General features: G+C 46.4%; 1 protein-coding gene across 3 annotated transcripts in view; it reads left to right on the top strand.

Annotated features, from left to right (window-relative positions):
* Positions 1-1,876: 1,876 nt before the first annotated feature.
* TGFB2 (transforming growth factor beta 2) overlaps positions 1,877-23,201 on the top strand; it is a 79,783-nt gene continuing 58,458 nt past the window's right edge. For 2 of the 3 annotated variants that reach the window (XM_055333958.1, XM_055333960.1), the window contains exons 1-2: positions 1,877-2,753; positions 17,592-17,675. In XM_055333958.1, coding sequence (XP_055189933.1) covers positions 2,408-2,753; positions 17,592-17,675 — 430 coding nt within the window. In that variant the 5' untranslated portion in view covers positions 1,877-2,407. The remainder of the gene's footprint in view (positions 2,754-17,591; positions 17,676-23,201) is intronic. The other variant, XM_055333959.1, reaches the window with a different exon arrangement.

Genomic DNA, 23,201 nt, shown 5'->3' with positions numbered 1-23,201 from the left:
TTTCCGCTTTAAATCATCTGTCTAGTCGGTATGGCCACAGTCATGACGAAACGAAAATGTTGACTTTGAGTAACTAAAGGTAAAAGACAAAGGGAAAAGTGAACAGTGGCAAGAATCACTCTTGGACTCCTCTAATGGAGACGAGATTGAAATAGAAAATGTCAAATACTGTGCGGTGTACAACAGTAGACACCAAACACTTTAAAATTCCAGCTTCCTGGATGTATGCTATGGAAAGAATGAAGTTGGTTGCTAATGTCTAGCTGAGGAAGAAGGTGAAGAAGAGAAAGCCATATGAAGAAGGGGCCCCGGGCAGCAAGTTAAGGTATTCACTCTTTCGCTGAAACGGTGACACCGGTAAGTGTACTTCATTCTCTAGATAAATTAAAGACGGGGGTCTGTTTTCATGTTTGCAGCAGTTCACAGTCAAACGGAGGACTCGACTGTAAACAGCAAACCATAAGCTTCAGGATGGAGGTACTGGCACAGTGTTATGGGATCTCAGAAAATGATTCCACTAACAAGGTAGGAGGTGAATCTTAGATTGGAAGCAGGTCTCAGGGTTGGGGGGGGGGTTCCTAGTAAACTGTTGGATGCTCATTCACGTAAGTGTGTATGTGTGTGTACAGTTCAGGAGGGAGGACGATCTAGAGCAAGTGATTCCGTTTGGGAGGCTGTGAGTGAGCCACACTAAAAACGGGAGGCTTGATAGCTTGTCCTTCACCAGACGGGTCCAAGATGACTATATAAAGTAAATACCATAAATCACTGTTGTCAGGGCGCACACTCCACCTCCTCCCTCCCTTCCCCACAGCCGTCCTCATTTCCACACCCCCTCAACGGTTCAGGGAGAGCTCGTGGTCTAAGTAAACGAGAGGACTTCTGACTGTAATCCTAGCACGTCACTTTGTTGAAGGCAAACACGTGGTTCAGAGAGAACTTATAAATCTCTCCTCCCAGGCAAGATCGTGATGTTATCTGCTGGCAGCAGAAGGTTCGCTCCGAGGGGAGCTCCAGGAGCTCCCGACGAGAGAGGGGGAGAGAGGGAGGGAGGGAGGCAGAGAGAGGGAAGGAGGGAGAGAGTGGGAGGGAGAGAGAAGGGAGAGAGGCAGAGAGGAGAGCGGGCGCAGCCAGGCAGAGAAGGGCAAACGGAAGAGCGGAGCCGGAGCGCAAGTGACGGCGGCCCGGGGCAGGGATGGAGAACCTAGTATAACGGTCTAGGGAGCCATCGGGAGCCAAGGAGGGGGTGCCCGGCTGCACAAGGGAGGAGAGGGGCTGCGTCGGGGTGCCGAGCGCCCACCTACCCGCAGCGAGAAAGTCCGAGCGGGAGAAACCAGGAGCGGGTGGGGGCGCAGGGGCCCCCGCGCAGCCCCTCGGGAATAACAACCTCCCCAGGCGCGCGGCGCGTCCCCGGGCCGGAGGCGGCGGCGGCGGCAGCCCCAGGTCCGCGGCCGGGTTGGCGTCTGGAGCGAGCGCAGGAGGAGGAGCGGGAGCGGGAGCCGGAGCGGGAGCGGGAGCGGGAGCGGAGCGGAGCGGGGAGGGAGGGAGGGAGGGAGGGAGGGAGGTGGAGGCTGCACGCGGCCGCGAGCGCCCGCCGGGGTGTCGGGGTGTCGGCCCCGCGCAGCCCCGGGAGCGGGACCCGCCGCGTCCCGGGCTCGCCCCCAGCGCGCGCACACGCGGGCGCGCACACCCGCTCGCACACTCGCGCACTCACACACTCACACGCGTGTGCGCCCTCCGCTCCGGGGCCGCGGCTGCTCCGGCTCCCGGCGCCGCAGTGGAAGGCAGGGCCGAGCCGCCCCGTCCTTAAATACCTGCCCTACCGCCCGGCCGGCTCGGCGGCCCCCCGCGCCGCGCTCCCCGCGCCCCGCCCGCCCGCCCGCCGCCAGCTGCCAGCCCCGGGACCTTTTCATCTCGTCCCTTTTGGCCGGAGGAGCCGAGTTCAGATCCGCCACTCCGCACCCGAAACTGACACACTGAACTCCGTTCCCTCCTCTTAAAATTCATTCCTGCCTAGTAGCCCCTCGTCTCTTTTTTCGCCCCCCTCCCCATCTCGTTGCTCCAAGAAAACTTTTTCTTGCTCCCCGAAGTTAGGGTTCTCGCTCCCCATCGCGTGTGAATATTTCCACTTTCGGAACGACCTGCATTTTCTTTTTAAAGGAATTCCAGCAAGACACCTTTTTCTCTTGGACGTTGACTCTCGACTGTTTGCAAAAGTCTCGCATTAAAAAAACAACAACAACAACCAAACAACAAAAAACAAAAAAAAAACAAAACAAAAATTTACCTGATCTCTACTTGAGAGTTGTTGGTTTCTTTTTTTTTTTTTTACTAGTTTTTTTTTTATTTTTACTTTTTTTTTTTTTTTTGGAAACTTTTTCCACCTTTAAAAAGAAAAAAAAAAAAGATGCACTACTGTGTGCTGAGCGCTTTTCTGATCCTGCATCTGGTCACGGCCGCGCTCAGCCTGTCTACCTGCAGCACGCTCGATATGGACCAGTTCATGCGCAAGAGGATCGAGGCGATCCGCGGGCAGATCCTGAGCAAGCTGAAGCTCACCAGCCCCCCGGAAGACTACCCCGAACCCGAGGAGGTCCCCCCGGAGGTGATCTCCATCTACAACAGCACCAGGGACTTGCTGCAGGAGAAGGCGAGCCGGAGGGCGGCCGCCTGCGAGCGCGAGAGGAGCGACGAGGAGTACTACGCCAAGGAGGTCTACAAGATAGACATGCCGCCCTTCTTCCCCTCGGAAAGTAAGTACCGCTTCTCGCTTCCATCCCCCGCGGCCGAGCGCCGCCCGAGGCTCCCGGGGCCGCGCTCCCCACCCCCGGACCTCCATCCCCCCTCCCTCCCGGACCCCCATCCCACCACCACCCCCCACTCCATCCCACCCACCCCCATCTCCATCCCACCTACCCCCCATCTCCATCCCACCCCCCATCTCCATCCCACCCCCCTCGACCTCCATCCCACCCCCCTCGACCTCCATCCCCCACCCCCCATCTCCATCCCACCCCCCTCGACCTCCATCCCCCCGACCCCCCCATCTCCATCCCACCCCCCGCGACCTCCATCCCACCCCCCTCCTCGCCAGCCGGGGGCCTGAGGACGTTAGGCTTGCAGTCGGCGACTCGCGCCTGGACTTTTCTCCTGGCGCCCGGGGCCCGGGGAGCGGGAGGCTCTGTCCCTCTCCGGCTGGCCCCCGAGGCCCTCTCCGGGACTCCGCACCCCGCGCCCCGCCCGCCGGGTGGCGCTCCCCGGGGCCGCGCGCAGCCGGGGCGGCCGGCGGGGCTTTTGCTCCCCTTGCTGCGGGCGGCGCACTGGCGCGCGAAGGGTTAAAGCAAAAAGTGGCTCGGAGCTAGCCTCTGCGGAAGGCGCCCCTTTCCGGGCCGACCTATCAGCAGGCTCCCCCGGCCTTCCCTATTGTCTCTAACGCCCCGAGGCCGTGTCAGCACCGCCCAGACCCAGGCGGACCCGAGACCCCTCCGGACGCCCCGCCGAGCCCCGGGCCTGCGCCCCCCGGAGGCGGAGGCGCGGCTCGTCACCAGGTCCCCTCGTCCCCTCCGGAGTTCACCTGGCGCTAGGAGGGGGACGGCCTGGTTTCTGACGGTGTCCCCCAGGGCTTTCCTTCGCGTTATTTTTTCAGGGTTGGCTCAGACCTGTCTGCTTAAGCTCCTGGTGGAGCGGATCCTTCTCCTTAAGGGGGTTCCCGTCTATCTTTCTCACCCTCGAGCCCTGGGCTCCCCGCGCTTTCTTAGGCTTCCTTGCAGCTATTTCGGTGCATTCCTAAATCTCCCAGTAGAAGACAGCCGATTTTTTTTTTTTTTCCTAAACTGGCTTCTCTAAGGGCAGCGTCCTCAAACCCAGCTGGCATACAGTAGCAGCGGGAGTGATTTATCGTGCAGTTGGGGAGGGGGGCCGGGGGGGAGTGGGGAGGGAAGAGGACAGTTAGCTGGGAATGGTTTCCAAGTTCTTAAGGGAAAAAGAAAAAGAAAAGCAAAGCAGAAGCATCATCCAGTGATACCTGAGAGGGTTAAATACCAGGAAGAGAAGAGAGAGAGAGAGTAAAAAAAAAAGCTTCAACATTTAGCGTATTCCAAATCCCAAGTCATAAACTTTTCATTGGTTGCCCATTTCTCCCCCACCCCCCTCCCTTTCCATGCCCTATATACTTGCTGGCTCCCTTCACAAAGTCTCTGTGTCTTGCCTAAATAGATAATATGGCCATCCTAGTCGTTTTATCCTAGAGGTTCTAATTGCAGGGTGCCCCCCTTTTTTCTTTCTTTCTTTCTTTCTTTCTTTCTTTCTTTCTTTCTTTCTTTCTTTCTTTCTTTCTTTCTTTTCTTCTTCTTTCTTCTTTCTTCTTTTTTTTAATATTTATTCTTAGTTTGACAAGCCCTGGTTCTGTGACTTGCCATGTCTTGTACTTGACAGTCTCCGAATGTCAGGCCCTGGATCTAGCGCCAGTCTCCCTGGCCACCTTTCTTTTTTCCTGCACCTTCTCTTCTGGTTCCAGAGCAGAGCAGATGCGGAAGGTCCTGGCAAGCAGCATGGTTTTATTATTGTAATTAGGCACAGTCCCCAACGGGGGTGACAAATACACACCGCCCCGGTTATTCCCCTCAGGAAGTAAAGCTTTCTACCTGGGGTGGAGCCTAGGAGATATTAGGAAGGCAAGTTCACTGTAATTGGTCCAGAACAACTGAGACCAAACCGAGAGTTGAGTCACTTTGCTTTCTCAAGCACGTGTATCCGTTCCACTGCTATTTGGGCAGGCGGGCAAGTTAGGTTATATAGAATCTGAACCGTGTTTACCTGCGGAAGTTGAAGTGAGTTGCCAGCACTTTTACAACACTCCGGAAGTCTGATCTCTTCCTCATCAGTACACAGGTGTGGAGAGAGCCAGTTACCCCAGGGGGTGTTGTTGCTTCCTTGATTCTTTGTTCTTTCGGGCACACCTCAGTCCAAAGAGGCGAGGTGATCCAAGCCGGGATAATGATCATCCCCAAACTGGAAAAAGTCTCAGGTTGTTGGGATTGCACAGGGTGTCGTCTAAGATCAGGATGTGGCTTCTCTTCTCCTTCCCACCTCCAGCCACCAAATAGATTAAAAGCTCTGCTAAGTGCAGTATTAAAAAAAAAAAAAGTATACTATCAGTTTTCATACAAAGAATACTGGCTTCTATGGAAGTTTAGGGGCAGAAAAGCATACTAAGGGCAGATTGGATACTCCTGTGCAAGAACTGTGGATAATTTTATAGAAAGTAGGTTAACTGATTTTCCAGCACTTTCTAGTTATACTGGAATATAGTGAGCCCTTCCAAAAAAAAGGAAGAAAAGAAGAAATCACTCCACCATATTTTTAAAGAGCAAATTGAAAGTACAGCATTGGCTTATAGACCAGCTTTCCCTCTTTAGGACTTTTCCGCCCAACTTTTAACTCGTCACTGAAGTGGCTGAGGGAGGGAGTGTGCCTGTCATTTCTTGCAGTGAATCCGGCAAGGGTCATAAGCCCCAGAGATGAAGGCATGGGAAAGATCACTGGTTCATTTTTTACCACCAACTTATTAGTGTTCGGGGAGTGACTTCAGCTCAAATATTACAAATATGCTCTAATTATACTCAATGAGCTATATATCATTACAGATCGCTGATAGCCCTTTGTGGGACATTTTATACAGTTCAGACTACATATTTTTAGTAATGTGGAGATTTAAAAGTAAAAATATAAGAGATATTGTATATGCCCTCAGGCATATTTTGTTTAAAATATTATCCTTGGCCGAGTATACTGTATAAATACAGTAAATATGAATAGAACTGGCCAGGTGCCAATCTCCTAGGATGGATTTTAGTCAAGAAGGTATTTATGGGATATAAATAATACTGTGTCAACATTTAAAGAAGGGGTCTGATTAGTTTTGAATTTATTCGTATTGATCTTTTCACATGCTGTTAGTTTAAGGCTCAAAGTGGAGTTATGCTAAGGTTTACCGATAGTTTACCCAGTGGGCATTAGTGGATGCTTCAGTCCTTTTCACAGGCCATCTGAAGTTCAAGGCACATCTATTTGAAAGACACTGCACAAATCTTGAGAGGGATTCCATTGACTAGAGTAAGAATCCAAATGATGGACAGTTAAAATCTGTAGAGGCTTGGAAAATCAAAAAAAAAGAAAGAAAGAAAGAAAGAAAGAAAGAAAGAAAGAAAGAAAGAAAGAAAGAAAGAAAGAAAGAAAGAAAGAAAGAAAGAGACAGAAAAGTTTCATTTTCTATCTTTCCTCTCACTTTTTTCACTAAAAGAAACCAGGCAGTGTCAGGGTTCTAACAGTTGGTGATCTTGCACCCCCACCCCCACCTCCCAGGGAACCTGTGGCAATGTCTGGAGAGGGTTTTGACTGTCGTGACTAGGGTGGTAGGGAAGGGGGTGCTACTGGCATTTAGTGGGTAGAGGCCACAAATTGTTGCTAACCATCCTAGAATGTACAGGATGGGTTCCCTCCACCCACCACCACCACCACCACCATGCACATCAAAGAGTTGTCCAGCCCCAGATGTCGATAAGGTGCATGTTGAGAAGCCCTGATCACCCTGCTATTTATGTCGGGTTACTGAATTTTGCTCAGAGTACCATCTTAAAAGCAATACCCTAAAAATAAAAATATCTGTATGATCAAAAGATTAAAATGAATAGAAAGATAATCAGAAAGTTACCTTCATTAGATGGGAGTATGAATTGAACCATTTTGTGGGGTGTATACTTTTTTATTATGATCTTAAAGCACCTAAATTGGAAACCTCAAAACTTCCCATTCATTTAGCCTAAATTATGATGTTGCCCCACCCATCGGTAACTTCAGTCCGCAGCACTTGTGATGTTAGTCAGAACAGAGAAAAAAAAAAAAAAAGTGAGGAATTGTCTCGGATTTTCCTTGCAAGGAAACTAAACAGTACATGGTAATGAGGATTGGAATCTCCAACCGAGACAACCGAAGAAAGTAAATAATTGTGTTGGTTTATTCTATCATATTGAATTAGATAAACCAAAATATACAGCCTGAGACATCACAACGAGGTTCCCTGTGTAAGTGTTTCACACGAATGTTAAACATTTAATAGCAAACAGTCTCCTTTTCTATTTCCCCTGTCATTTTCCAAGTGAAATCGTGGAATGTAGAATGAATACGGATAGCACTATGGTTTTGGGGAATTCAACTTAAGATTCTGGTCGTGGACATGTCCTTCTGTATACAGATTGCCGGACTATTGGCCAGTTGCCCAATGAAGGAAAATATTAGTAATTGCTGGAACGTAGTGGTATTTTTGCTTTATATCCAGGGATTTTATTTTTATTTTTTTTTAAAGATACTCTGTGAGGACATGTGAGAAAGAGAGAAAGGATCAAAGACAATCGGATTTGGCCCCTTGGCTTGCACGGTGATTGAGTTATGAATACACAGCAGACCAGACTTCAGTTCCTGAATTTTTATTGTATCATCTCTTGTCCTAACTCCAGTGTCCTAACTGTGGTTCCAGTAAACTTAGGTCACATTCTTCTTTTAGGATTTCCTCTCCTCTCCTTCTCTTACTTCTCAAAGACTAGGAGGAGGATAGTGTTTGTAACTGGAGGGGTTGGGCCGTCTTTGGTCCCAAGCCAGCCCCGCTCGCTGCAAGCCCGTCTTGCGGAGTCTGGGTGCCCTGGAGGCTGACCTTCGCGAGGCCGAGGGGCAGGTGGGCACCCCGGGGACCTGGCCCAGGGACCTGGAGCCCTCTGTGTCTCCACAGCGACCCCTGGGGTCTACTCGCGGAGCTGCACTTTCTAAATTCCAACTTTTCCCTGGTGAGAAGATGCTGATGTAACCTAGTCGCAGCATCTTTCATATAAAGATATGAAAGAATGACAGATCATTTTTCCTAGAGGAAACGGAGACGCGAAAAAAAAAAAACAGCTAATGACTCACTGTTGATCCCACATCAAATCTGGGTTAGCACCGAGGAGGTCACTGACTCCTAGGCCTTCGCCCAGAGATTACAACACACTTTAGGCTGCATTTTTAGAAGGTTAGGGAAACAGAGTGGAGGAACCCGGCCCTGGGCGACCCCCGGGTGGGCCTCGGCCTGACTCTGCCCCCCCCCACTCCCCCCTATCCGCACCCCCTTCCCACCCCTGGCGGTAAGGTGAGCAGCCTTAGGGCCAAGAGGCTGCAAGGAGGAGCTCTGCAAACAGCCTTTTCAGCTGTCTTGATGTAGCATTTCCGGTCCTGACGGATCCTGGAGAGAGGATCTGGATTTGCCAGATGTGCTCGCTCTCTGCAGGCCGCCCTCTCTGCTGCAGGGTGTATTCCACTTTGCAGATTCGGAACAGCTTGATGCAATGTGCCTCTGGCCCAGATCAACAAATGTTTCCATTGTCATTTTGAAACCATATGGTGTGCTTTTTTTTTTTTTTAATATTCTTTAAACAAAGATAGTTCTGAACCCAGGAATTCAGTGTTCTCCAGGTATTTTAAATTTAATAACAGGCTAAGGATTCTTTGATGGGTTTGTTTAGACTGAAAGCTTGGCCTCCGTCATTTGTTTAGGAGAAATTCACTGCGACTGCCCGAGAGAGGTTGGCTGGTCATTTGTTTTGTTTCTTTTCGAACCTCTGGTATCGGGAAGTGGGTTTGGAACTGCCGTGCACGGTGACCACCACCTTGCTTCCTGGGTCAGCTTGGTGGCCTGGGCTCTGCGTCAGACTCCCCCCGATCTCTTCTCCACTGCCTGGGAGTTGCCTTCTTCTCCAATGTTCTGGAGTATCTACATGCAGGACAGTTGACTTCACTTAACCAGGCTTCATTTGCTTCACTTGCTTCACTTACAGAGATGAGGAAGGTACCTGTTTCCTAGGGTTGTAGAGGATCCAGGATGACATGCTTAAAGAGGCACCTAGCTCTGCGTGTGGCACTTAGTAGGCCTTCCTGGCAGCTATTATTCATTGAATCTCAAACATCACTGATTTTAAGAGGTGCCATTATTTCATGTAGTGCTTACAGTTAATTATAAGGTGCCATCAGTTGTAAGACACATTCAGAGGAGGTATTTTAGAGATAGTAAAATATGATGGAAAGTGATGCTCTGGGAACCACTCGCACTAGCCTGGAATATCATGGCACTTCATTCTTTTCTTTGTAAGTTCTGCTCAGTGGATCTACTTCCCTTGCTCGCTTGTATTGGTCTTCAGGTGACCTTTGCCACTATGAGACTGGGAACAGAGACTGGAGGGGCTGGTCACCTACCATGTCTAGTACTAGCTATGCTCATATAAGAAGGCCTTGGGAATTTAGACTTCTTAGATAAGATTTCAGATTTCTTTTGACAACATCCACGACCTTTCAGGGTCTGGCCACTCCTTGGTCAGCCCCACCTCTTGCTAAATCCCACCCTTGCTAACCTAAACTCCAGCTACATCACCTTCTTTGCCTTTGCCCAAATGGGTCATTTACCTTCGTGCCTCCAGGCCTTGGTCTACGCTGTTTCTTCCACCTGGAGATCTATCTTTTACCACCTCTAAACATCGTTTCAGGTTTTGTCAGATGCCAAAACCTTTGATTTTTCCCTGTCACGTGAATCAATTCATCCTCCGCATTCCCACAAGACAGATACTCATCTCTAAACCAGCCTCTTCTCTATGGCTATCGGTAAAATCTAGCTGTGTTCCAGCTCTTATCTTCACTGGTTTGTAAATTGCCTCAGAAAAGGAGCTGACTCTTATAGTGCTTGATGCATCATATCACTGTGGTTACGACAACACTGGGTTTCTCATACCTATACATTTCCTATTTCTAGTTTTACAGATCACGAAGAAAATTATGGTGAGAATAATGATGGCAGCTAACCTTCACTGGGTACTGACTGTGTCAAGCATAGTCTTGAGTATTTTGTGTGCATGCCCTCACTGATCCTCACATGCAGCCCTGTAGAGTCCATACTAATGTATTTTCCCTATGACATCTGAGGACTTGGACATAGCTATTTCTATCAGAGATGGCTTGTTGAAAGTAAGGCTCTTAGTTAATCGAGGCCCTAAAATAGAGACCAGGAAACAGAGAGCATGACTTTCCTTGCCCTCTTACAAAATGATGGACCACAGCCATGCAAGTGTGGCATCTCCCCTCTCCTACCAGGAATTATGCTCTTAAGCTCCGAATTCTTTCCCAACAAAAGGCAATATAACTCCAAAGCCTTGGATACAACCCTAGGTCTTTTTACCCTACCTTTAACACATTCAACTTGTCTCACTATATTTGGGTGATACAAAAATTATGATTTATCAGGTACCCAGTGTTGGTCGTTAACTACAACCATTTCTTCACTAAAGTTTTGATTGATGATGGCTTCATCTTGTCTCTTTCAGAGAATTAATTTATTTGGGAAGGTAGGCTGGTAGTGGTGCAATGAGCACAGACTTTGGAGCCATATAGACCCGGTAAATAAAAGGAGTATAAATAAAAAGGAGGGGATCCCTGGGTGGCGCAGCGGTTTGGCGCCTGCCTTTGGCCCGGGGCGCGATCCTGGAGACCCGGGATCGAGTCCCACGTCGGGCTCCCGGTGCATGGAGCCTGCTTCTCCCTCTGCCTGTGTCTCTGCCTCTCTCTCTCTCTCCCTGTGTGACTATCATAAATAAATAAAAATAAATAAAAATAAATAAATAAAAAGGAATGGGACCTTAGAGACTGAAGGGGAAGAGATGGCACCAAAGGCAAGATGTCTTGCTCCAGACCTACGGCAATTGTTAAAAACTGCTCTTGTTTTAGTTAGGAGAGAAGATCTATAGTTCAGTGATAGTAAAACATGGGAAATGTGTAAAGTCACATAAATGTTCATGGAATGAAAGAAGCCCATGTGGACATAGTGCAGAGTGAAGGCTAGAAGCATATAAAACATAAAATTATGTGGAGGCAGGATATCTGCCCTCAGAAAACTTTTCTATCTAGTAAACTTTAAGAGCCACTGACTGGTAATATCTACCCCCTGAATTAAAAGCAGGAGGTCTACGTAATGTATTCCTCCTGGCCAGAGCATCTCGCTGTGCATGCTCAGTGCATTCATTTCAGGTTTGATATTTTTTGACATCTCAAGATGTTACCAGTTGTTCCAAGGAGTATATGCATTTTTAGGGAAAAAAAATGTCTAACTTATTTTAACTGATTTCTCTGAACATACGTATGACTCACACAGCATTCACCTCTTTATCTTCTTCAGTTATAAGGCTTAAAATCCAGCAAAGGAAGGCGGGGATGTTGTTCCTAAAAAGATAACGTATAGAGGATGCTGCTGAGTAATGTGCTTCTGGGCCTGGCTCAGACCTTTCTCACAGGTTTTCGGTCTCCCCCCCAGCCCCCACCTCCCCCAGTGAGAGACTGTGGAGAAGGAAGCCAGGCCATTTGGAGTCAAAGCTGAGCCAGGTCAGGCAGCCAAAGTTAGACTGTGGTGGACCTCATTTCACCTCCATAACCAAGCACCGGCCACAACGATTTCTTAGCTGTCAGGTGATTGATTTTAAAAAAGGCCTTCGCAACACAATGCAATTAGGGAGTAGAAGTCTCCAAGAGGAAGATGGATGACAGGAAGAGGAGAGCGTGGTCAAGTGTCACCACAAAGGGTTTGAGGAGGAAATGAAAACGTGGGAGGTGATAGCAGAGAGGAGAGGCCACGCTAGGCCCTGGGTGGTTGTTAACGGTGCAAGGCGTTCTCTGTGTGAGGTAGCATCCAGCCTTTCTGGGGCCATTTCATCAGTGTAAGAAAACGTTGCTGTCCAAGAGGAGTTGAGTTGACTGGATTTAGCATCTGTTGGAAGGAGGGAAAGCCTCCTGGTGCTGAGAAAGCTATTATTTGTGGACCAGGACCATCCCTTCATTCTCTCATATGAGCCCTTGGATATGTTACTGCCTGACAAGTCGGAAATGTGGGGCTTCGATAACTCCTATAACCACAAGGATTTGAGGAACTCAAGGCGAATGGAAAATGCTTTCTGGAGGTGGTGAAGCTCAAACCTGAAAATAGTTCCAGTGCATTTCCGAGCTCCCCAGGCAGCTGTCTGCCCTTCTGCTGGCATGTTCCCCACGTTTCACAGGGAGAGTGCCACTCTTCCTTCAGGCTCTCCTTGCTGCCCGTATGCTGGTGATTGGGAAGCAGGCTATCCCTGAAGTGAAGACACTGGGTTTCTGAAAGAAGAGCCTCAGAGCAGCTATTTGAGAATATGACTGCTTTTTTGCCTTTTTTTTTTTTTTTTTTGGATTTTTTTTGGAAATGTTGTTTATTTCAGGAAATACTGTAGCATCTTTCCAGTCTCCTGAAAGAAAGAGAAAAATGTTGTGACTGAGACCTTGGCTCTGTTCATTTGGCTTTCCCTATCTAACCCACACCACACTGACAAATACCACATCTGTCTTGACAAGCTAGTTCACAAATAACTCCCCATTCATAACTTGAAGTTGTTGTAAGAATTCTTATTTGTAACTTCATCTTGTGGACAGGAATGCAAAGTTGGGTTTTGAGACAGACACTGAAATGACCGCAGGTCCAGAGGCCTTTGGAAATCTATATGGAAGCATTATCTAAAAGACAACATTGCACATTTTTTTTTAGTGTCTTTTAAGAGCACAGAAATATTGATGGTTGGCAACACATAAATGGGAAAGTATCACTTATTTTTTGAGTTTTGGATTCATTTCAGTGTTGATAATTCAATACTTTTTTAGACTAAATTCATCAGAGATTATTCTTTCCATACCAGACACAGCAGTGACTTTGTCATTCCTTCCATTTGGGGGTTTGGCTCTTCTTTGGTCATTTATTTTCCTATCCATTGGCTTAATCTCATTTTCACTTCTGCTTTGACATCTTAATGACAATACCATTGAAGTTGTTGCTACTTGCTTTATCATAAACTCTTACAAGTAAATTGCTGGCTGACAAAGCACCTCAAAGAGTAGATGACTTATTCAGATTCCACTTTAGGAGAAGAAAAAAAAATTCACAGATGGAGGATTTTTTTTTTTTTCACAAGATAGGTTACTTGATAAAGGAACTGCCCCCTTCGAGGTCTGTCTGGGCTTTCTGATGGGAGATGTTTTCACATCTGAGCTCATACCTTGGCATCTGAGGCTCTGGATGTTAATGAGAATGGAACAGGGGTGGGAGTGGGCTGGGGTTCCTGGCTTTAAACAGGAAGTAGCCTAGCAGAACTGAAGCTGAAATTTGGCCTGCTCCTCAGGTTCTGAAGCATCTCACCTTGTTCAAAACTCCTGCTGAGTTGAATAATAGTTTAGTCATTCACTTGTACCTCTTCATAGTATAAAGCCTTAGGTTGTTAATGGAAGGTGTGTTAATGGAAGTTACTGGTCAGATCTATGAACTAAATCCTGAATTGCTGCTGTTTCACCCACTAACCTTGTGCTTTTCTCCTCCGTAGAATGAGGTGGCTGGTGCTAGTTTATCTTGGAGAGAGATATATTTCAGAAGAATTCCACTGTCACAAAATATCACCATCAGCAATGAAACTCTGTGTAGAGAGTCATGTCTAATTTCATTAATTCTTTGACACTACTATCCAGATTCTAGAAAGAGGGTCTTTGAGGCAAGCTGACCCCGAGGCATTATGTATTTGGGATCAGCAGTTTGCCCTTTCTTGGTAATATTTGCTGGAAATTCTCTAAGTAAAGTAGAAACTCATTGTAGTGTGTGTGTTGGGAGGAAATGATAGTACCCACTGTTGGAGCTCTGCAGTCCTGAAAGGTTTGGAGGGATTGAGGCGGGGACTAATCTGACACAGAGTTTACTGGAGCATTTGTAATGGCAGTTAATTATGTTTACGATATCACTGCAGCGGGAAAGCCTTTATCTCTTCCTTATGGACACTTTCACACGACACAAAACCCCTACTTACCGAGAACAAGTAAACCTTAGGAAGGGCTGATTTTTCCCTGATCCACCTGATTGTATCGAGGTCAAGTGAGATTGTGTGAAAGGCCTTTTAAAAAATATTTTATTTAAGTTCAATTAATTAACATAGAGAGTGTTATTTCAGAGGTAGAGTTCTGCGATTCATTGGTTGCATAGAACACCCAGTACCCTCCTGAATGCCCATCACCCAGTTATGCCATCTGCCTCCAACCCCCTCCCCTCCAGCAACCCTCAATTTGTTTCCTAAAGTTAAGAGTCTCTCATGGTTTGTCTCCCTCTCTGCTTTCATCTTGATAAAAGGCCTTTTTGAAGCAATAAGTCACAAATGCCTATACCAAAGGTTCTCGCATTTTACCATGCAAAAGAGCCCCCTATATCCCCAGTAGTGCTTATTATAAATGCAGATTTCCAAACCTTTGTCTCCTACCCTCCATCCAAATTATGATTCAGTAGTGTTCAGGTGGGACCCAGAAACCTGAACCCTTGATGAGAAGGCCAGGTGATTCTTAGGCAGGAGTTCTAAAAAACACTCTGGAAACACTGTGCATTTTTTTGTTTGTTTGTTTTATTTTGTTGCTTTATTTCTTAGCTGTGTCATCATGGGCAAAATGAACCTCAAAACTTTTCTAGTTAATATCATAGTCTTTTTTTTAAGATTTATTTATTAAGATTATTTATCTATTTATGATAGACAGAGAGAGAGAGAGAGAGAGAGAGAAGCAGAGACACAGGAGGAGGGAGAAGCAGGCTCCATGCCGGGAGCCTGACGTGGGACTTGATCCCGGGACTCCAGGATCGCGCCCTGGGCCAAAGGCAGGCACCAAACCCCTGAGCCACCCAGGGATCCCCTTAATATCATAGTCTTACAGACATTTTGTAAGTTGCTCAGGCAAAAACTTTAATTCCAGGACAGTTTCTATCTTACAACTTATGTGAGTGGTAGCCCTCCATTATTAGCGAATGCCCAAGTACTTCTAAAAAGAGTTATTTCTCTGAAACTAATTGTCTTAGATTTTCATAGGTTTTCACATTTTATTTTATTTATTTTTTAGAAATTGACTTCTAGCAATTATCCTTTTTTTTTTTAAGATTTATTTATTTATCTGAGAGAGAGTGAGCACAAGCAGAGAGAGCAGCAGGCAGAGGGAGAGGGAGAAGTAGCCTCCCCGCCAAGCAGGGAGCCCAATGTGAGGCTCGATCCCAGGACCCTGGGATCATGACCTGAGCCAAAAGCAGACGTTCAACTGACTGAGCCACCCAGTCTCCCAGTTTTCACATTTTATAAAGCATTCCACATATACCAAAGCCTCACTGATCTAAAAAAAATGTATTCCTACCACAATGCCACTTGACTGATACAGATTGTTGAAATTGATTAAAAAAAAACAAAACTAAACTAAAAACTAAGAATTGCTTTCTTTGGCCTACATAATCACTGGTGGCATCACATATATCTCCACCCAATTTTCAGTCTTTACTTCTGAGGCAATAGATTGACACCAGAGGGCCCTGTCTTTTTTGGCCTTGTTTAAAAACAAACAAACTAACAAAACAAAAAAAGAAAGGATTTTAATAGTGCAGCTTTATGGTAGAGTAAAAGCAAACCAAAGGGGCATACTTGAGGACTGCTTGCTGGAAATTGCCGATGACAGTAGTTACCTCGCCTTGGTCCCACCCAGACCTTCCTGTGACCCGGGTGACCCGGAGCAGTCTCAGGGATCTGGATTCTGTTAGTGGAACTGTCCCTCTTCTGCACCACAGCATCCACAGCATCCACTGGCCTGAAGAAGGTGCTGTTTCCCAGGAAAAGGAGTTAAATCCCCCCAAGAAACGCACAGGGCCATAGTTTGAAGAAAAAGCATTGCTAACCAAGTGACTTACCCTGCATATTCTTTCTTTCTCTGGTTATATTCTTTGAGATTTTTATTTAAGATAACTTTCAGCATCTCTCGTTAGAGGTCAGATATGAATGAGAAGATTTTGTTTGACTTGCTAATCTTGTGACAAACAGTTTATACCCAGAGTAGCTTCCTGTCTTTGCTGACTTGGTTATTTGAGGGCATTTTCTCCCTGTTAAGGCTGTGGAGAGCCTCTAAAAATAAACAACATAGTTGCTTATTGGTGAGAACATATGTGAGCAGATGTCAGCTGGTAACAGCATATGGTGGCAACATGAGAGCAGCATGTTTCAGAAACGTGATGTTGAGCCTTCCGCTTTCATGCCTCTGCAGGCCATCCAGTGTGCCATAATCTCAGTGAAAGAGAGTTCTGACTGGGAGGTGTGTCCCACAGAAGTGTGAAAGCATGTCACAGGGGTCGTGTTAGTGGGTTAGAGACGGTAAGTTACAGGGTTTAGAAAAAGTCTTTCCTATCCGTTTTCAAATCGAGAGATAAAAGGCACACATCTGTCCAAAAAAAGAAAAAGAGAAAGAAAGAAAACCATGTACACAAACCCCCCACCCTTACCCCCCCCCCACCCCCCAAATTGAGAGAGGAATCCATAAGATCTTTTGTCTTTTGTCAAACGAAGTCTTCAAGTCCGGTCTGAAGAGTGGCGGTGCTTCTTCTGGAAGACATGCCCTAGATGAATGAATGGAAGGTGCATGGATTTTAAATCTGTGTCAGGAGCTAGGGAAGATGTACATCCATACCAGGCCTGGAAGCCAGTCAGGGATTCATCTATCAGATAAGTTATATGACTAGTATTATCACATCTCTCGATCACCTTTTTTTTTTTTTTTTTTTTTTTTTTTTTTTTGCCAATCTCTTAAATATATCATCTTCTTGTGATCTTCTAAAAACCCTCAGGGATAGCATTATGTAGGCTTCATTTATAGGAAACAGACGCTTGGGTGAATCCAGGCACTTGGTCAAAGATTCACAGGAAACCAGTAACAGAGCAGGGGTTTCCCTCTACATCTTCTTATGCAAAACTCCTCTATTTGTCATTGACTCTACCCCAGATTAGAACACTCAGCAACGTTTTCCCTTCAACTGGAGGTATTTTGGGGTGTATTTTCTTTTATAAGAATATGGTGGGCAATATACAAGATGTAGTTGCTGTTACTTTAAAGAAATAAAAGTTCAAAATTCCATCATGTAATAATCCATTCCGAGCAGCCCTAGATTTTTAAACTGTAGCTGAGCAGCCCCAAACCAAGGTACACTTGGAATTTTGACACATTCAAGAAATTTTCACATGCGGGTTAGGAATGGTGATGGAGGGGATGTTTTAAGGAAACTGAAATCTAGGCCAGCCCAAAGAAACCTTGAGTTTTATTCATAAAAGGTAGGCTGTCTTTTGTCAAAGGAGGTCAAGGTCTTTCCTGTTCATCTTTGATGTAAGTCACGGTATTTATTTTACCGTTTCCGTGTATAAATTGTACTTTGTGATTTTGATGCTAGAGCGTTTTAAAGGGAACAGGGAATTCAGGAGCCTGACTGGTGGTTAAGGGATGTCAATAGATCTGGGACCGGAATCCAGAATCCCTCCTAGATCCTTGGTCCCTGAGTAGCAGAGACCTTATATGTGTGGGGGATATAAGTACATTCGGAGAGCCCTCTTCGACTTTGAATCTTTGTATAGCTCTGTGCAAGGCATCGCCTCAGTAAAATAGCTAATGACTGTGCTTTTTAAAACTCCTAGCTGTCTGCCCAGTTGTTACAACACCCTCTGGCTCAGTGGGCAGCTTCTGCTCCAGACAGTCCCAGGTGCTCTGTGGGTACCTTGGTGAGTACACTTGTCTGCTTTATACCTCATTTGACATAGTGATATCAAGTCCATCTTTAGTGTCTGTCTCCTTTGGGGAACTTGTCCAAGGCCAGAGAGAATTCTGGAATGCAGCCTTGTAGCTGAACAGACAGAAAGATTTCCCAAATTTTTAGTCAGTAAATGATGACTTGATTGCCGTATGTGAAAGAGTGGGTTATGGGTACATGAGATGTGCTCCAGGGGTGACAGAGTGGTCTGAAATACAGATCTGCTGACCCCCATGGAGGATGCTCTCTGGAGGGTTGAACAGTATGGCCAGAATATCAGGGGTCCCTTCTGGGTGTCTTTTTATATATATGTTCTTATGCCTGGCATACAGTAGTTGCTCAATTAATGTTTCTTGTACTGAACTAAAGGGAAAGGAGCTTTGCTTTCCTTTGAAGTTCTGGAGGGAGGCCTGTGGGAAAGTTGCCATTATTTATGACCTTCGTGTTGTCATTTCTGGGTTGCATGAGAATGGATTGTCATGGATCAAGCCTTTGGCTGACTGGACCTGGGAGCTTGCCACTTAGCCCTGACCCTCAGAACAAGTGCTTACCCCTCAGAGCCAGTGCCACAGGTCAGGCCGAGGAGCACAGAAGCCAGAGTTCTCAGTGCTTTCTGATTTGGAACATTACTCAATTCAGTCAGCTTTTATTGAGAGCCTACTGTATGCTGAGCAGTGAGCTCATAACAAAGAACAGCCTTAGTTGATCCTGATATTTAAGAATTCAGGGGCCCAGGTGTCCCTGATCCATGTTCAGGAAGAGGTGACATAGACTCACAATCCTGGTGTTGGTTTACTCACATTTTTTGAGACCCTCAAGAAGGTTTGGATTATACTGATGCTAAATGTGGGCAAAGGTCCCAGTAGGGACAAAAGAAATGTTTTTATTACCTTAGTAGATATCTGCTTCACTGGTATATCCTACTCTGCATTTTACCATGCCCGACCTGGCTTCTTAGGAATCAAGGAATGAAGGATTCAAGTAGTTTATTTACAGTGGCCTAAGCTGGGTTTCCTCATAAAAGAGCAGATTCTATTGAGAATATACATTTATTTTCATGGATGAAAGTGGCTAGAAGCTGCCATGTGAATAAAGAGTAAAAGGTTTAATCCATGCATTTAAGTTTCCCTTTTGTGAGACGGATTTTATTTTGTTTTCATCCTCTATGTTTATATTTTATTTCACTATCTAAACCAAGGATTTAATTGTCTGACTTTTTTTCCCCACTAGCCTTTTGGAAAAGAAAAGGGAAGGGGATAAGAGAAGGAACACATTTGTTGAGTCTCTCCTATGTCCCTGGCACTCACAGACACATCATCCTGACCCTCCCCATGCTGGGGGGTTGGGCATGGCCGGGATGACCATCCCCACATGTCAGGAGATTGTGACTTGGAGAGGAAAATACCTTGTTCTGGGTCATAGCACCAGGGGGTGGCCGAGCCAGAATCCGAATTCAGGTCTGGCCTCGATGCCCTCCAACCAGACCACAGACCCCTGGACTTTCCAGCCCTCCTTTAGCTTTCCCTTTGCAATCTTGTCCCATTAATTTTTTAAATTATCTTAGTGACCCCTTTGGATTCATTTCCTTTTCATCTTTTCTTCCTGTAGTAAACAAGTCGAGAGGCCTACCCTGGTTCTCTGTGTGGTTTTTCTTCTCAGACACTCCTCACTTGGGGTTATGTTCGGTCATTGAATTGCTGCAAGCCTCCTTCCTTCTTTGGTGAAAAAACACTGGAAACCCACCCTGCCCTTCAGTGAGTCTGGGAAAATCAGGAGTGTCTCCGAGGGTGTGGAAGGGAGATAGGGCCCAAGCTCCATGCAGATTCCCGTACAGCGGGAGGCCCTTTCACCCCACCCAGCTTCCAGGCCTGTGGGAAAACCTGCGGACCCCTTTCAGACCTTCCATGGAAGACCGCTGAGCAGTGGGGCTCTGCATTTTTTTTTTTTGTCTCTGTTCTTAGAAATAGTAATTGAGTAAAAATGTAAGTGAGTGGATGCCAGGGGGCAAGTGTCCAGGGTCAGGGTGAATTTCTCCATGCTGAGTGTGATTCTGAGCACTCGTTAAGTGGAGGCTGGCCTGTGCCAAGCAGCTCGAGGGCCATCCCTGTCACCTTGCGTGAACCGCCTCTCCATTCCAAGGAGATGTTGGGAGCGGCTGGAGGGAGCGCAGGGCCTGTGGCGCCTCTTGCTGTTCTCACTCTCTAACCTGGGTGTAGTTGATAACTCCGTGTTCTGACACCCATGATTGGACTGGCAGTGCTGATGCTTCATCAGCTTTAAATAAAATCCTCTGGAGGACGGAATGGTCCTTGCTCCTCACAGCCCATGTGGCTGCTGAATCATTTTTCTCTTTTTAAATTCATTAGCCCCCCAAATCTTGGTGAAGCTAAGCTTAGCCTGCCTGAAGCTTTTCCTTCTAAGATAAATGAATCCAGAGGATCAGCAACCAAGCTTGCTTCTCTGTGAATAAATGGATTAAAAGTTGTGAAGGCAAATTCAGGTGGTTCTGGTTCTGATTTTGGTTTTGGTTTTGCTTTTTTTTTTTTTTTTTTCAAGTAGCTCTGTTGAGATTTAAAGATGGTGTTTCTCAAAGCGTGGCCTGCATGTGTATCTCCTGAGGTGTCCCTAAAGAGCAGATTCCCTGGCCCTGCCTCAGAGCTGGTGCTTGTACACCTGTAAGCAGGCTCTGCAGCTTATTCTGACCTCACTGGAGCCTGCGGCTGCTCAGGGCAGTGGATGCTCTGATTATCCAGGTCTATCTACTCACAGTCCCGCAGTGTGCAAGGATTCAGATCCAGCAGAGCCTCTGTGTGATCAACTGGTTCTGCAAGGTGGGACCCCTCACCTACAGCACAGCAGAGTCTTGACCCCGACCTTTCCATTCTCCCAAGTGTGTATTGAGGTAGACCTGTTGTCCCATCCTTTCCAATCTCCCAAGTTCATACAGATATTGAGGTAGACCTGTTGTCCCGTCCTTTCCAGTCTCCTAAGTGCATACAGATATGCCTCGAGGTAGCCCCTCTGTCAGCAGCATCACACATATCCATGCTCACTCTTCACCATGGGGTGGGGGGAGGGCAGTGAGTATGTAAGGAAACAAATTAGTCACATGGGATAATGCATGCTTAGTTTGGAATTATGCCTAGGAGTGAATTCTTCCACTTAGGTGCCTTCAGCCAGGCAACTCTGAGTGGGAAGGGGATTTTGAAAATTAATATATGATGTGGAAGTGGCCTAGTATAACGTATAAGTCGATGTACAGTGTTTAATTCCCTGAGGTTGTGTTTGGTCGAAGCACTGCCGACCTCTTCGTGACCTGAATCCTGTTCTCAGACATTCCATGGGGTAAGGATCTGGCCGACAATGGAATGTAAACTCTACTCTCTCGGCCAGACTGGGCTTTGAGTAACAGCAGTTTTCTGCTTCCAAATGATGTTTTTCTCAACCAGAGGTATTAGAGCAGGTGCAAATCGGATCATCTTTTAAAAAGCAAAGTTGATGATGAATTTCTTGGTGTCTGTACAATCCTCTACTTCCTGCTATTTTGATGTTACTTGGGAATCGTTGAGTACTTTGAATCCAGCCCCACAGTATGGCTGTTCCGTACCTACAGTAGGATTCTTGGCTGTCAGACTACTTAGGGAAATACCCAGTTCTACGTGGTCTGTGTCCCTAACCGTCCCACCCGGCTATTGAAGTGTGAAAGGAATGATGGGTAGTGTCAGTTCTACTTCCCCAAAAGCCTTTAATGGAAAGATCTCTACATTAATTATAAATGTAGATACAGGTTTAAGATAAATGTCAAACGCATGCAGAGATTGTGGGAGGACACAGGTAAAAAACAGGTTGTTCTTGTGAAAATTAGTTCCTTCCGCGGTATTAACCACGTGTCTGCTCTAGTGATGCCACCAGTGACTAAAACAGCAAAAAACTTGGTCGTTAGTGAAGTCCACGCTTTGGGGGAAGACAAATAATTAATTTTAAAAATTAAATAAGCATGACAGAATTTGAAAATACTAGAGGGGAAAACAGAGCAGCGTTAGAGGTGGAGCTGCAGTTTTAAAGAAGCTGGGTGTGGGAGGGTTCAGGAAGAGGGTGGCATCTAAGCAGAGGCTTGAAGGAGGTCAGAGAAGAGCCTGGAGCTCTCTGGGAAAGAACATTTCTGGCAGAGGGAACAGCTGGTACTGCCCCTGACATGTTCAAGGATTATCAGAAATGTCCTAGGAGATGAGATTAGAGAGAGATCATGTCTGACAGGTCAGGTAGCGCCTTGTAGGCCAACATCAGGTCTGTGGCTTTTCCTCTGAATAAAATAAGGGGAAGGGTGGGTTCAGTCAAGGTGGTTCTGGTGGCTTTAAGGTGATTATCGTACACAGGGTAAGTAAAGGCGGAGCTTGAAGTCTGGTGAGGAGGAGTCTGTGCTGCATTGCAATGGCATTTTACAGCTGCATTCCCAGGTTTCCAAGAATTTCCAAGAATTTCAAAATCGCTGAGTTCTTTCTTTGTTAATAATTTGATCAGCAAGCTACAGTGGGTTCTGGACGTAGAATATAGTTTTTGGAAATTTTTAAAATGAATATTCCTGAGTTATTGTCAACTCAGCCCCTTCCTTTCTAGAAAGGAGCTATCTGTGTTTTAAAATAACCTCTTGGTGGGGCAGCCTGGGTGGCTCAGTGGTTGAGCGTCTGCCTTTTGGCCCAGGGCATGATCCTGGAGACCCAGGATCGAGTCTGACGTCGGGCTCCCTGCAAGGAGCCTGCTTCTCCCTCTGCCTGTGTCTCTGCCTCTCTCTCTCTCTCTGTGTCTCTCATGAATAGAATAAAATAAAATAAATCTTTAAAAAAAAATAACCTCTTGGGTCTCCCATCTGTGCTGACAGGTGTGGAATGGCAGCTCTTGGGGGTTCGTACTTGCTGTGATGCCTCGTCACAGTGTCTTTGACTTGGTGGGCAGGGACACGTGGCAGTCAGCTTGCTGGTGACCATGTGTCATCCTAGGAGAATGACAGACTACCTTTCCTGTGTAAACTAGAAAGACGGGCTTCAAGGAGAATTTGGATCTGTCCAGATGTGCCTGGTGCCTTTGCCTAAACTTTGAAATGAGGTCAGAAGCCAGGGAATTTATAAAACTATGTCTCTTATTCGTTGAAAAGCATTTCTGTTGGACCAGTGTTTGCTTTCTAACTTTTAAGTTTTGAACAGTAAGACTGGAATGTGGATTTTATTCCTTCATTCATCTGTGCAAGAAATATCTATCAAGTCTACCATGTGCCGGGCGTTGTGCTAGGTCAGCCAATAGATGGAAAAAAAATGGTGTAGACCCTGTCTTTAGGGAGTCTACAACTGAGCGAGGAAGTCAGGTAAACCAAACCAACCAAACAAAACCAAAAAGCCAATACTGCGTGGTTGAAACTGTGTATGAGTCCCGACAGGTTGGAAGAGTGGCTTTCTTTGTGCTGGAGAGGTGAAGGAGGCCTTCCTGGGGGAGGTGATATCTG

This window comes from Nyctereutes procyonoides, unplaced genomic scaffold (assembly GCF_905146905.1).
Source record: "Nyctereutes procyonoides isolate TBG_1078 unplaced genomic scaffold, NYPRO_anot_genome, whole genome shotgun sequence".
Lineage (NCBI taxonomy): Eukaryota > Metazoa > Chordata > Mammalia > Carnivora > Canidae > Nyctereutes > Nyctereutes procyonoides.
The sequence above is the reverse complement of the archived record's forward strand: the minus strand, read 5'-3'. Positions and strand labels throughout refer to the sequence as shown.